The sequence below is a fragment of the Petromyzon marinus genome, chromosome 32 (genome assembly GCF_048934315.1).
Source record: "Petromyzon marinus isolate PM22_M1 ecotype Great Lakes invasive population chromosome 32, UKy_Petmar_22M1.pri1.0, whole genome shotgun sequence".
NCBI classification, from domain to species: Eukaryota; Metazoa; Chordata; class Hyperoartia; order Petromyzontiformes; family Petromyzontidae; genus Petromyzon; species Petromyzon marinus.
Window position 1 is genome coordinate 6,702,844 of NC_133698.1, and position 13,049 is coordinate 6,715,892.

At 51.0% G+C, this 13,049-nt stretch overlaps 1 protein-coding gene across 2 annotated transcripts; it reads left to right on the forward strand.

Annotated features, from left to right (window-relative positions):
* Positions 1–687: 687 nt before the first annotated feature.
* Positions 688–6,481, forward strand: LOC116948107 (uncharacterized). Of its 2 annotated transcripts, none has more exons than XM_032964462.2 (4): positions 688–847; positions 2,139–2,258; positions 3,188–3,426; positions 5,172–6,481. In XM_032964462.2, exons 1-4 carry the CDS (start codon positions 745–747, stop codon positions 5,556–5,558), a joined length of 849 nt encoding a protein of 282 aa, XP_032820353.1. In that variant the 5' UTR covers positions 688–744; the 3' UTR covers positions 5,559–6,481. The 2 variants fall into 2 exon arrangements, with proteins under 2 accessions (XP_032820353.1, XP_032820354.1); XM_032964463.2 differs by having other exon boundaries at positions 5,289–6,481.
* Positions 6,482–13,049: the final 6,568 nt, after the last annotated feature.

Here is a 13,049-nt window from a genome sequence, read left to right on the forward strand (position 1 = left end):
ACCTGTGTTTCTGTTCACTTATTGAAAAAAGTGAAGTTTATTTGTGTCATTAAGAAAGAACTCAAGAGACCAGGATAGTCTCATTTGGAGGGTGAATGAATCAACTGTGGGAACGATTTATTTATCACAGTATATTTTGTGTATGTTTTGTGTGATGATGTAACACGTATTCAACACGCACAAATACACTTCACACATGTTCACGTTGCCACATGCAAGCATCTAGCCTTCAGTCGTACGGACGCGAATCATTAATGTTCAAGTGACGGTGTTAGGGGCGAGCGTCGGGCTGGAAATTCAATGTCAGGAGCTAGTGTTGGGCGTGGGTGCCGGGAAGAGTAATGGAGACGGAGGTATTGTGTTGAGGTGAAATTGAAAAATAGTGTATACACACAAGAATGAAAAGCGACTCGGCATCCTTTTGTATAATAATAATAATAAGGTAGGAAGTCACGTGGAATCAGTTTAATACGTAGGCTTTCCCGACCAATATCAATACAGGAAGGGATTTTTAAAAAAAAAATTAGTTAAACAAAGAGGGAGGGGATGAACCTTTACGGACCCAGGAACGCAACGCTATCTTTCCCACAGGGCTCATTTTTGTCGAACGTGGTTTTGCCCAACACGTTTTTTCCACCCCCCCCCCCAAGAACGTAACCCCCCCCCCCCCCACGTTCGGCGAGGTCTGCCCATATTTGGCGAGGCTCACCACTGCGCGTGATTCGTCGCGGTCCCTGAGCCTCCATGGCGGTTCCCTACTGCTCCCAGCTGCCCGGGAACGTCGAGTCGCGGAGGAAGGTGAAGTGGGACACCGGCAAGGAGAGCCTCCTCATCGATTTCTTCCAAGGTGCCTGACTACTCCTTCGTGTTCGTCGTGACGGCGTTCACTGAGCGTAAAATTGCGCGCTGTGTACGTGTTTTTTTTTTGGGGGGGGGGTGGGCCTATATAATTAGGCTTTAAGCGTCTTTCCTAGGCCGCTTGCGTGGATCGGTGCGCTTTTTCCCGGTGAAAGAATGACAGCCGCCACGGCGGTTCGCGTTTAAACAACGACGCAACTCTTAAAAAAAAAACTATTATTGTTGTACTTTTGTTTTGAAATTTAACTCATTAGCCGTGCGAGTTTTCAGTTAATGCTAGCGACATCACCATATTCAAATCCAATAACGCAGCAACGTCGTCATTCGCGCCGTAATTAACGTTATTTACTATTCACTTTAAACATTACACGGGCCAACGGTAACCGCGATATATTGCACTGTGTTCCAGCACTGATGGTGCGATCGGTTATCGTGGATATTGTGGTATCCCTAGAGAGATGGAACATCAGGGTTGCAAGGGTGTCCGTTGACACCATGGCATAGCAAGCAAACGGTGATGTTATATTCTTGGTTCTTTCGGTAAAGTCACGTAGAAGGGTAAACAATAAAGTAATAAAAATATAAAACAATAAAAATCTCACGACGTTTCGACTGCAACACAAGCAATCATCATCAGGTGTGAAAACCACAACAACATTTTTTGTTATTTTCTTGCTGTGGGTTTCACACCTGATGATGATTGCTTGTGTTGCAATCGAAACGTCGTGAGAATTGTATTGTTTTATATAATTTTTATTATTTTATTGTTTCCCTTCTACGTGGTGACTTTACCGAAAGAACCAAGAATATGAATCCCTGCAGTCACGAAAGCTTTAAATAAAAAATGGTGATATTGTATTGCCAATGGTAGAGCCACCGTTAGAGATTCGGTTCTAAGTGATTCAGCCATTCGGTTTGCTTCGTGTGACAGTTTGTGAATTGAACGTAGCAATGTATGTGTGTTGAACTTCTTTCGCGCCGTACGTAGCCAACCGTGCTAAGCGGAGGTGCTGGGGAAGGACACGAAACTAAACCTAGAAAGGAGTTCTTAAAGAAATTTGTTTTAAATCTAGACGATTTAAAAGTGGGATAGCTCCAGTGGCTTCCTGATATCGGACGGAAGGGCGTTCCAGACGGCCGCAGAAGCGCATCTGAAAGCAAGTACTGTAATGACACGTGTTCAATGTTTACCATCGTTTCAACGTTACCCCATTGTTACATATTCACGCGTGGGAGTCGTGTAATGAAGGTGGTTGTGTGGATGCTTCGTGTCTTCGCAGACAATCGGCTGCTGTGGAATGACACCGACCCCGACTACTTCAGGCAGGACATGAGATCGGAACGACTTAGTGAGCTGCGGCAATTCCTTGGCGTTGACTCGCAGGGAATCCCTTTCAGAGGTGTGCGTGAATAGTGCACAGCCTGGCTCCTTTCAGTCAATGGGCCAGTGACGTAGCCCCCAGCGTTCGCGGCACGTTGCAAAGGATTTTTTTTGGTTCGTATCTGGAAGGCCGCCCTGCGTAATACTGCGGGGATTGTTGACGGTCATGTCACGTCAGTACAAGAGAGCAACCCGCTTTGTGCTGGCATTGTGGTCCATAATTTAAAAACTACCTGCAGAGATTACTCAATTGGGATTACACGTCGCAATCACCACCCGCTACGGGCAGCCAGCCTAATGCACGCTTGCAGGTTGGTGCCAAGTCACCTTGGACAGCTGCCACTGGGGGTAGACTTCGATTGGTTGAGATGAGATGTAAGCACTTGGTGATGCTGAGCGATTTGATTGCCATGTAAATGCAAAGATTATTGTAATTATTAATTAGGAGTTTGATCTCCTGGGTTGCTGAACTGATGTAATGAGGGTAGCACACTGGACTTGCACTCCAGAGTTTTCCAGTTCAAGAAGTGCACGTGTTACACAGGCCAATTTTTTTTGCACCACAATGTGCAAACATCAGATGTGGATATATTTTTTTTCTAGGCGCATAGTGCCAACAAAAGTAGCGTAGGCTATGTGTGCCACCATAATGGGTCCAAATTTGATAAACATCTCGCAAGTTACGTACTTAATTAGAAAAACCAGTAGCAATATCACCTCCTCCTGGCAGACTAATGCCCATATTGTGCCATGCAGGGACAGATGCCATCAGGGGGTCTATTGGCATTAATGAAACTGTTAAATTGCAGATGCCATATAAATGCAAGTTGTTGTCGTTGCAGTATGCGATCCACCAGTTTTTAAACCAGACACGATAATTATGATGATTTGTATCGGATGTGAGGCTCAGCGGCGGCTCTGTCCCCATGTTCGTTCTCATTCTTGCAGAAGAGGACATCAAGACCAAGTGGAAGGTGCTCCGAGGCAGCTACTACAGGGAGTTGCGCAAGCAGGACCAGTGTAAAGAGCTGTGGTCGGACTCCAACAAGCAGTACATTCCCCGTTGGGTGCATTTCGACAAAATGTGCTTTATCCGCAATGCGTACTGCACCAGAGGGAACATCAGCAGTCTGCAGCGGGCGTCCCTCTCGGTCGTTACGAATGCCGCTCTGCAACTTAGCACTTCGGTACGATTTCACTGTTCTCAATAATACAGTGCATTGATACCTGACCTGTGGCTGTGAGTACGCGTGACATTACTAGGAGGTACACGAGACAATTCACATGATGGCAGGCGTCACAGTCACGTGGGGTTAAAGAGTATTACTGCTTGCCATTTCCACGAGCAATGCTAAAGCTTTTACATTATGAGACCTCCTTTGCCAGTAACAAGATATAGTAATAGGTTTTACCCTTTTAACTGGCACAAAAAATGACACCTTTGTTCAAGGCATCATGTTTGCAATAACCACAACACAAGTAGTCAAAATGCAAACAAAAAAGACAACTCTGATCATATGCACTGTTCTTGAATTTGATTGGTCCACACCCGAGATGGCTTTTCTTAGAGCCTAGTCTCCATTGGTGTTGGACCAGAAGACGCCAAAAGGCGTACAACTCAAAAACAGCGCACTATCAGATTATTGAGGGCTCGGGGTGAGCATTTACATTATGAGACCTCCTTTGCCAGTAACAAGACATAGTAATAGGTTTTACCCTTTTAACTGTTTGCATTTTGACTGCTTGTGTTGTGGTTATTGCAAACATGATGCCTTGAATAAAGGTGTCAGTTTGTTTTGCTTCTTGGCTGAAAGAAATTCAGCGACCCTGCGTTCTAATCGTATTGTTCATTTAGCTAAATCTGCGATTATTGTAGCTCGTTAAACATTTCAGAAAGATTGCATTTTATTGCAAAATATTTACGAAATGATCAAAAGTTTAATCTTGATTTGAACCTTTCGTGACTGCAGGAATCCATACTCTTTGGTTCTTTCGGTAAAGTCACGTAGGTAGAAAAAAAGAATAGATCACAAAGTTTCGATCGCCACACAAGCAACCTGAAGACGGTTGCTGAAGACGGTTGCTTGTGTTGCGATCGAAACGTCGTGATCTATTATTTTTCTTCTACCTATGTGACTTTACCGAAAGAACCAAAGAGTAATTAAGAGTTCAGTAAATAAAAAAAGATGTTAACAATTACATGAGTGCCTTGTAAAACGTTTGCAGGTATAATTGTCGATTTATATGACAATAATTTTCAGACGTGTGTTATAAGCATTATAGGTTGTAAAATTGCGATGATATTAGACTTGCGGCAGGCTTGTTGAGTGACCTGCAGTTGAATACATTCATTCACAAATCTTTATTCGTATTTGAAGTACATCCAAACACGAGAAAAATTATGCAAATGTGAAGTGCAATTACAAAGTTAAAGTTAATTGATGTCGAAATAATTACCATGAAATCTCATTTCGTATCATGAAAAATTACATTGCTGCAACCCCACATGTTATACGACCACCCCTTGCAAATAGTGTTTTGACCAGCAGGCGGGTGTCGTAAACCAGACTGAAAATGCAAAACTTATCTCAATGTGGTCCAACCAAGTGCTGGATAAAAGCAGTGATGATGACCATGTGTGCCTCCATGTGCCTTCATGCTGTGTTTGGCTGGACGAATAACGACTTATACATCCGTTTCCAGATTCGTTTATCCAGGAAGTGGCATCATTTGATGTGCAGTTAATTACTTCAATGCCTCTGAACGTTCATAGTTTCACTGTCTTTCGATGCTATGTGGTCAATGATCTGGTCGGTGTTTCCGTATTCGCATGTCAGACTTGGTTGAAATTTTCACGTGCGAAATTTTGTGATCGGGTCCGGCCACAAGACGTGCGGATTTAAGGAACGTGAACAATGCGTGCGCCTTGCAGGACAACGAGAATGGCGACGCGCTGGCCGCCTGCGAACAGATTGCCTCTGACTCGCACACCATCGGAGCGCCGTCCGACCCCAGCAACTCGGGCTGCCTGCTCATGTCATCATCGCAGGTGCCCCATGCGAGGAAGCGACGCTTGATCGGAGCGGCAGGACACTCTGGCCCGGACATGCTCCACCACGTGGCCGGCAAGGACCTGCACTCCAGGCTGCAGCTCCCACACGATGCTAATGATGCGTTTGGTGTCCACGTGGCCCTGATGCTGAAGAGCCTGCCCCCACGGCAGTGCGACCTGGTGAAGATGGACATCTTGAAGGTGTTCTTCAAGCACAAGTACCCGTGCAATGATGACGGAGAAGTGACCGATGGATTTCCCGCGTGAAAACATTTCTCCCTTTTGTCATTTTTGTTACGTTTTATTTTTCATTATGTTTACTTGACGGTGAAGGTTGAGTGTAAAGATAAAGGTGCAGCCCTAACATTTCTTGCTCGTGTCACTTCTGGCACAGGAGCTTTCATTACAGTTTTAAGAGGCTGGATGGACAAGAGGTGGGTGGGACTTAAGAAACATGGCTATTGTTTCAATGGCTGTATCGGAAGACTGAAACTGAGTGTGCAATATGGTATATATTGTGATCACGTGTTATTGTGTTGCTTGGATCATGATAGGTATTCTGTATTTAATGTTTGTGGTGTGATTACATGTTACTGTCAAGTTAGTTGCTTTGTGGTGGCTCAATGGTGGATGCCTGCTCGTCACACTCCCAGACTGCAATTGAACCTCTGAGAACTGTTACAGGACTGCCCCCTGGTGGCAGATATGCTATTACTGTCTCCATGGTGTTGAAAACTGACTTGTCTGGGCTTGCCATGGTGGCAAACAACTAAACCGTGCAGCTCCTTTGCAATGAAAACTTGATAGCAAAACGGTCTTTTTTAACTAAATGTGGACGAAGCAGTGGCACAGTGGTTCACCAACTGAGTTCGTTTCCTGGGCATGGCTAATATGAGTGGTGATCGACAAGCCCCCCCTACGAGTGATGCGGTGTGGGGAGGCCTTCATCCAGCAGTCAATTAGTAAGGGGTTGGACATACTAGATGTACATTAAGCTGGTTGAAGGGAGGGAGTGGAGTCTCTATGAGCTGTGTGCAGCAGAGTGGAGCTTCCTTGTATCGTTTTGTGTGGTAAAGTTGACGAGCTACCATTGGGTAGATAATGGTAGCTAAATACTACTCTTGGAGATATTTCGTTACATGGTATGCATAATATGTATGCAGTTATTGATATAAATTTATGTAACGGTTTTCTCCACTTGCTATTCATTCAATTTAGGTCCAGGATGTGATCAAAACTGTTTTCTTTTCTCAACATAGCAGTGAATGGTAGCATCTCTAGTACTTATCCATTACATGTGCAATGGGTTCAACTGAGTCGCAGACATAGACTTGGAGGCAACACATTTATTCAGTTCCAACACACGGGGTAACTTTCCACTTAACAGAATAACAACCTATGGTGGTGACCACCAGGCAAGCTACAACGTAACTGCTACTACGGACGTGGACCAACAGCTTGGGTCCGGGTTCACGTTTTGAAGACTCGTTGAACGGAGAAGGTAGACGAAGGGCTTCTTCCAGGATGAACAACAACAACCCCGGTCCCTCTCGGGACCCGGCTTATATTCTCTGTGGTGTGACCGTCTCCGCCCTTGGCCAAGTCCACCTTCCAGAATCCTTGGGAAGGATCTGGGTCCCAATCACGTGGCCACCCCTATCCCCTGCTTGGGCCCCTTTGTCCACTTAACTGGTCACGTGTCCTCGTGGGTCAACCAGAGTGCCATGGCTTCGAGTAACCGCATCCTTCGGCCGGCACCCACACACCCTGTCCTGTACGGTCGGCACTGCACGCAAAGCATGGTGCCATCTCACGCTCACCGAGCCCCTCGAGGGCCGGTACTACACCCACACCCCTGTGGTATCAGCGATGTCGCTACACTGCACGCCATGCCCCTCTAGGGCCGGCACTGCACGCAACGTGTTGACATCCAGCGATGTCACTACACATGCAACATGAGTGTATAAAGAGAGCACATACGCCATTAATGCAAATGCATACCTGTCAACCCCTTGTCAGTGCCTCGCTTATTACAGACCAATTCAGACTTCATTGGTCACCCCGTGACCTTATAAATTTCAACGTTCATCTTACAAAGTCCCATCAGAAGGAGAAACACAAACAAATATAAATGTTTTTTCCCGTATTGAATCGGCTGTATGGCGTATGGCCCTGAACTCAATTTCCCTGTACAAGAATACGGGTAAACCATATTGGTTGAGAGGTATGCAAATTTATTAAGCCGTAGTCATGTATGCATCAATGCATCACGCACTCTTCTGCTGTTTTATGTTAGCAAGTCATACACTCCGTGTGTGTTAATGATCTCAATTTTCCCTTGTGAGTGCCTGTGTCATGTGGATACATTTTTTGCGAATGCGTTGGTGCACCCTGCATTAAATACATTGGCTGTGTGGGGGCTAATGCCCCCCTCCCCACTCTCCATTAGGTGGGGGCTGATCTCCCCCTCCCCACTCCCCGCGAGCGGGTGGGGTGCGACGTCTGCCCCCTCCACCCCTGCCCCCATCTGCGTTTACCAGCGTGGCTGACCCCACAGCCCCGTACCGTGCCGCCAACTCCGGGTGAGGCGTTAGCATTACCTCACCCGATGGTCGGTGTGCGGGGTCGGAGGAGGGTGTTGCCACTGGCACCGGCATCTCGGCGAGCGGCCCGATGGTGACGGCTGACACCAGGGTAGCGGCCACGGGTGTGAAGCGGGAGCGATCCGGCTCTCGTCCCAAGAACGGAATCTGCTCCCCGCTGCCCTCCACGGTGGCGGATCGCTGGCGGGGCTGTACATTGAGCCCAAACTTTTCCAGGAGGTCGATACCTGCGATACACTCGTGGCAAAACACGCTCGAGACATAGAACTCTTGGTCACACACCTGGCACCCGAGACGGACTTCCAGGGTGACCCTCCCCAGAAGTCCCATCCCGGCTCCACTCGCCGTGTGCAGCGCGCGATCCAGGGCCTGCAGGCGGCCCATGTCACCTCCGAGCACGCTGCAGTGTGTGGCGCTCACGAGTGAGGCCACCGCCCCCGTGTCCAGCAGAATCCGGGTGCGCCGCCCGTTCACCTGTCCTACCAGCGACGTGGCCCCCGTGATTCCCGCCACCAGCTCCCGCAGCCAGTCGCGCGTCGTCACCGCGTCCTTGGGTGTTGTTGCCGGAATCTGTGTGGAGGTCACTCGCTCACCATTATTATTATCGTCTTTTCGTGTTGGGACCGTGTCGATTGCATCCCTAGTTGGTCCACTCTCGAGGGGGCGTTGGGGGTTTAACCCTGGCGCATGTCTAGCACGTGCGATCTGAGGATAGTCTCGCAGGAGATGCCCTCGACGGTCGCACAGGTAACACGCCCGGGGAAGGGCGGCAGCCCCGTAGGAGCCTCCCCGCCCGCTCCCTGTTCCCCCTCCCGTACGCCGCTGCCCAGACTCTGCCTCTAGTCGGGCCACCCTCCCAGTTAGTCCTCCTACCTCGGCCTGGACCGTCTCCACCGTAGTCTGCAGCGTAGTCATATGTGCCTGTACTTGGGTTACCTTGTCTATTTGGGTCACCTTGTTCCCCCCGATGCCCGTCTGTATCCCCGCTACCCAGCCCGGGGTTGTCTCGCGGGGTCCCGGGGGCTGCCTTGCCCGCCCCCTTACCGTCCTGGCGAGCTCTTCTTCCTTCTCTGGGAGCAGGCTCGCGATGGCGCGCTCTCGTCCCAGCCCACGAAGCTGTGCGCGCTCACTAGAAAGTCTCTCACATTTACGCGTGCGCTCGACAAGGGCGTTGAAGGGGAGACGTGCACAGCTTACGTCGGGCTGCCACCACGAGGTGCGAGCCAAGTACCGCTGGATCTTCTCGGCGGCGAGGTCCTCAATCACCTCAGTTGTGTACCCCGGGCGTGCGATCTGTGTTAGCGTGCGCACGCCCTCGGCATAGGTACGAAAGTCCTCGCCGGGTTGGCGGCAGCGTGCCTCTAAGGCTGCCTTTGCCTCATCGCGCGCACCGAAGCGCAGGTCAAGTCGGCGCATCAACTCTTCTAACTGGGATTGCGCGCTTGCGGGTAGGTCCTCCACAAAGTCAGCCGCCCGCCCATCCAGATTCATAGTAAGTTGGCGTAACGCCTGCGCGTCCGTCCACCCATTAATATTTTTAGCCCCCATGATGTTGCGGGCAAACGCTTTCCATGAAGGGGTCCTCTGGCCGGTGAACACATACCTTATTTCGCATGGAGTACCACGCATCTCTCCCGTGGGGATGTGGGGGTTCGTACCACCTCTGACACCAATTTGTGGGGGCTAATGCCCCCCTCCCCACTCTCCGTTAGGTGGGGGCTGATCTTCCCCTCCCCACTCCCCGCGAGCGGGTGGGGTGCGACATCTGCCCCCTCCGCCCCCGACCGGGTGACTGCCCCCCCCCCCGCACCAGCGCCCTCTCCCCCACTCGCGTGTCCTAACCGCGTGGATTACGTAATTGTTTGACTCGCCGCTGTGTGGGGTTTAATTAATAATTTCCACTAAGCCGTTGTGTCAACAAGGCGGTCTGGATATTAATAAATTAATCGATGCTCGCGCGGCCCCCCCCACCCACGCGTTTTCTCCGCGCGACATTCGCGCGTGTCTCACCGTTAACACTGCGGTGCGCGCAGAGACACACGCCGGCGCGGGCAACCGTTGATATTTTAATATGCGCGCGTCACTCCCACACTGATTTATAGTCGCCCACACACCGTCGTACGCCGATCGCTGTCCCACCGGCCTTCACACGCACACATGCACCACGCGTCAAACGTCAGTCTGTGCTAAGATTTATTTCCCGGAGCGAATAGGGGACCCCCGTTTATGGCCCCCTCCAGCCAGCACCCTTCGGACAGCGCCTAACCTCCTATCACCTGGCCGTCGCAGAGTGCGTCTATCCTCCAAGCTCGAGCTGACTGCGAGCTGGGCTGAATCGGCCTCCTCCCCCCCATACTTACTCACCTTTCCAGCTGAACGATGGGGGTTGGGGAAGATGCCCGCCTCGGAGACTTTGCCTGGGCAATCGTTTTCAGCTGCACCCTGCAGGCGTCTCACGGACGCTGAGGGCGGCTGGTTTCTCCACCACTCCAGGTGAGTTCTGATCCAATCTGCCCCGTCGGCCCCCTTATGAGCCCCAAAGCCCCTTAACCCCCTTGGTCATATAATGTCATCCTGCGCTCTGGCCAAATCTTACTGTAATGTTTTACTTTTGCAAAATTTTTTGCTTGGACATGGCCTAAACAGTAAAATAACACAGCGTTTACAGAAAGCAAACGCACACTGATGCCTATCTGAATGCAGATTCGCATCATCATCCAGCTCATACATCGGGCTAAAACAGTGTCAGATGGTGAAAGTCTAGTGAGAGAGATCAAACACGTTAAAGAAGTGTAGAGGTGTTAACTACGCGCTGTTGCGTAACCCGCGTTGCCACCAGGGCGGTGCAGCATTACCCCTGGGTACAACGGTTGGGGTCAGTCGAGGTGAAACGGATCGTGGCCAGGGTTTGGTGCGAACCAATCAGACGGTTCCACGTGGGAATGTATGATTGGTTCTACCTGGCCACGAAGGGGTATAAGACGGGTGACCCAACGGACCTCGGGGAGTTCGCTCCCTGCACGAAGACAGAAGACTGGGCTGAAGCCTAGCTAGGACCCTGGACCAGCCTTTCAGCCCTTCTAAGGGCTAAGGCTCGGCATACCCAGTGGTCAGGACCCACCGGGCCAGCGGTGGGTCAGATAGCCTCCCCTAGGTCCTAGCCGGAGGACTAGGATAGCGGTAGACGTGTGAGTCCCGCCAAGTCTGGAGGCTGTACCTCCCTAGGGTATCGGGTGAGGGGACCGAATATCCCTCTGTGTGTGTTAAGCGATGTATAAGGAAATAATACAATAAACAGAGTGTGCCTCCTAAAGAAGTCTGCTCGTCCTTACAACACTACAACTGGTGTCAGAAGTGGGGTCGGCACCAGGGCGAGGACATGTCGTTATTGAGGTTGCGTCGCCACGCGAATAATGCGGTTCCAAGACAGGGCAAATTTAATTCATTTGTCATGAAGCGCGGCTTGTTGATGCATTGGGATGCTGACTCGTGTCAACATAAAATCGTCGTGCCATCCGCCTTGCGATGCAAGGCCGTATGGGCGGCGCATGAGCGTTTATTGCACCTGGGTGTTCATAAGACCATTGGGTTGTTGCGGTTGCAATTTTTCTGGCCGGGCATGCTGCGCGACGTCACTGACATTTTGCTGGGGTGCACCCATTGTGCGCAACGTAAACCGCCGGCTAAACCGGCATGTCCACCCCTGCAACCCATTTCGGTCTCTCGTATAAATGAGTTGGTGGCTCTCGATATTTTGGGCCCTTTTCCTACTACGCCACGGGGTAATAAGTACCTTCTGGTTGGGGTAGAGTATTTTACACGGTGGCCTATGGCCTGGGCCCTCCCCAACCAGTCGGCGGCGGCCGTTGTGGACGCCTTTGTTCAAGGCTACGTCCTGGACAAGGGCGCACCAGAACGGTTGCTGACCGATCAGGGAAGAAATTTTTCAGGAGCCTTGCTGACTGATGTGTGCCGCCTGTTGGGCACTAAGAAAGTGCGCACTTCGCCCTACCATCCCCAGACCGACGGCATGGTGGAGCGCCTTCATAGAACTCTCACCGCTATGTTATGCCATCAGGTCGAAGAATCCCACCTCGATTGGGACTTGCAGGTTCCGGGGGTCATCGCCGCATACCGTATGGCACCTCACGTGGCGACGGGATTTTCCCCGTTCTTTCTAATGTACGGCAGGGATGCCTTTCCTCCCGCCGACGTTCGGCTGGAAATCGAACAGCCACCGCAAAAGTCAAAGCTCGTTGACCACTTGCGATTCAACCTCCGTAAGTTGGCCGAGGCACGGGAGGCCGCCATTGAAAATTCGGCTTCCCGCCAAAGGGCGAATTTGCGACTGCGGGACCCTCGGTCGTACACGCATCGGTGGGCACCGGGAGACAGGGCATGGCTCCACTGCCCCCAGGTGCCGGTGTCCACGTCGGCCAAACTCCTCAGACCATGGCGAGGCCCGGTTGAGGTAGTGGAAGTCCTGCGTCCCCAATGTGTTAAAATTAGCTGGGGACGGCGTCGCTGGTGCGTTCACCCCTCTCGGTTAAAACCCTTCGTCACGCCACGCGTCCCTCCACAACACACACGACATGGGGGCCAAGTGTGCTACGCGTCCGACGAGCCGGATGTTGCCCCGTTGGTGCCTAACCCGCAGCGCAGGCGTGTCATTCCTCCTGCAGATGACGCGGGAGTGACGGCTCCATGCAGGCCACGTTCGGCCTCAATGGACCGTGGAGCAGCAGGTGTCCCCGTGGAGATGCATAAAGGCCCACCGGATGCTCTGGCTCATCCTCCTCCTTCCCTTGTGCCGCCGACAAAGCCTGCCATCCCCTACGATGGTCCCGCGAAACGCACGCGCGCGAAATCTCGCCGGTTGTTATAATGTTTTTTTGGCATGTCTAGTGCCGTGTACATACGTTATGTTGTTAAGGGGGGTATTTATAGGGGTTTAATTGTTCTTGTTGTTCGTGAGGCACACTCACAATTCTTCTACCATTGGTAATTTCGGAGTTTCCCATTGTTGCAGCCGGGACGGCTGGAGCTTCCGAAGGAGGGGGTGATGTAGAGGTGTTAACTACGCGCTGTTGCGTAACCCGCGTTGCCACCAGGGCGGTGCAGCATTACCCCTGGGTACAACGGTTGGGGTCAGTCG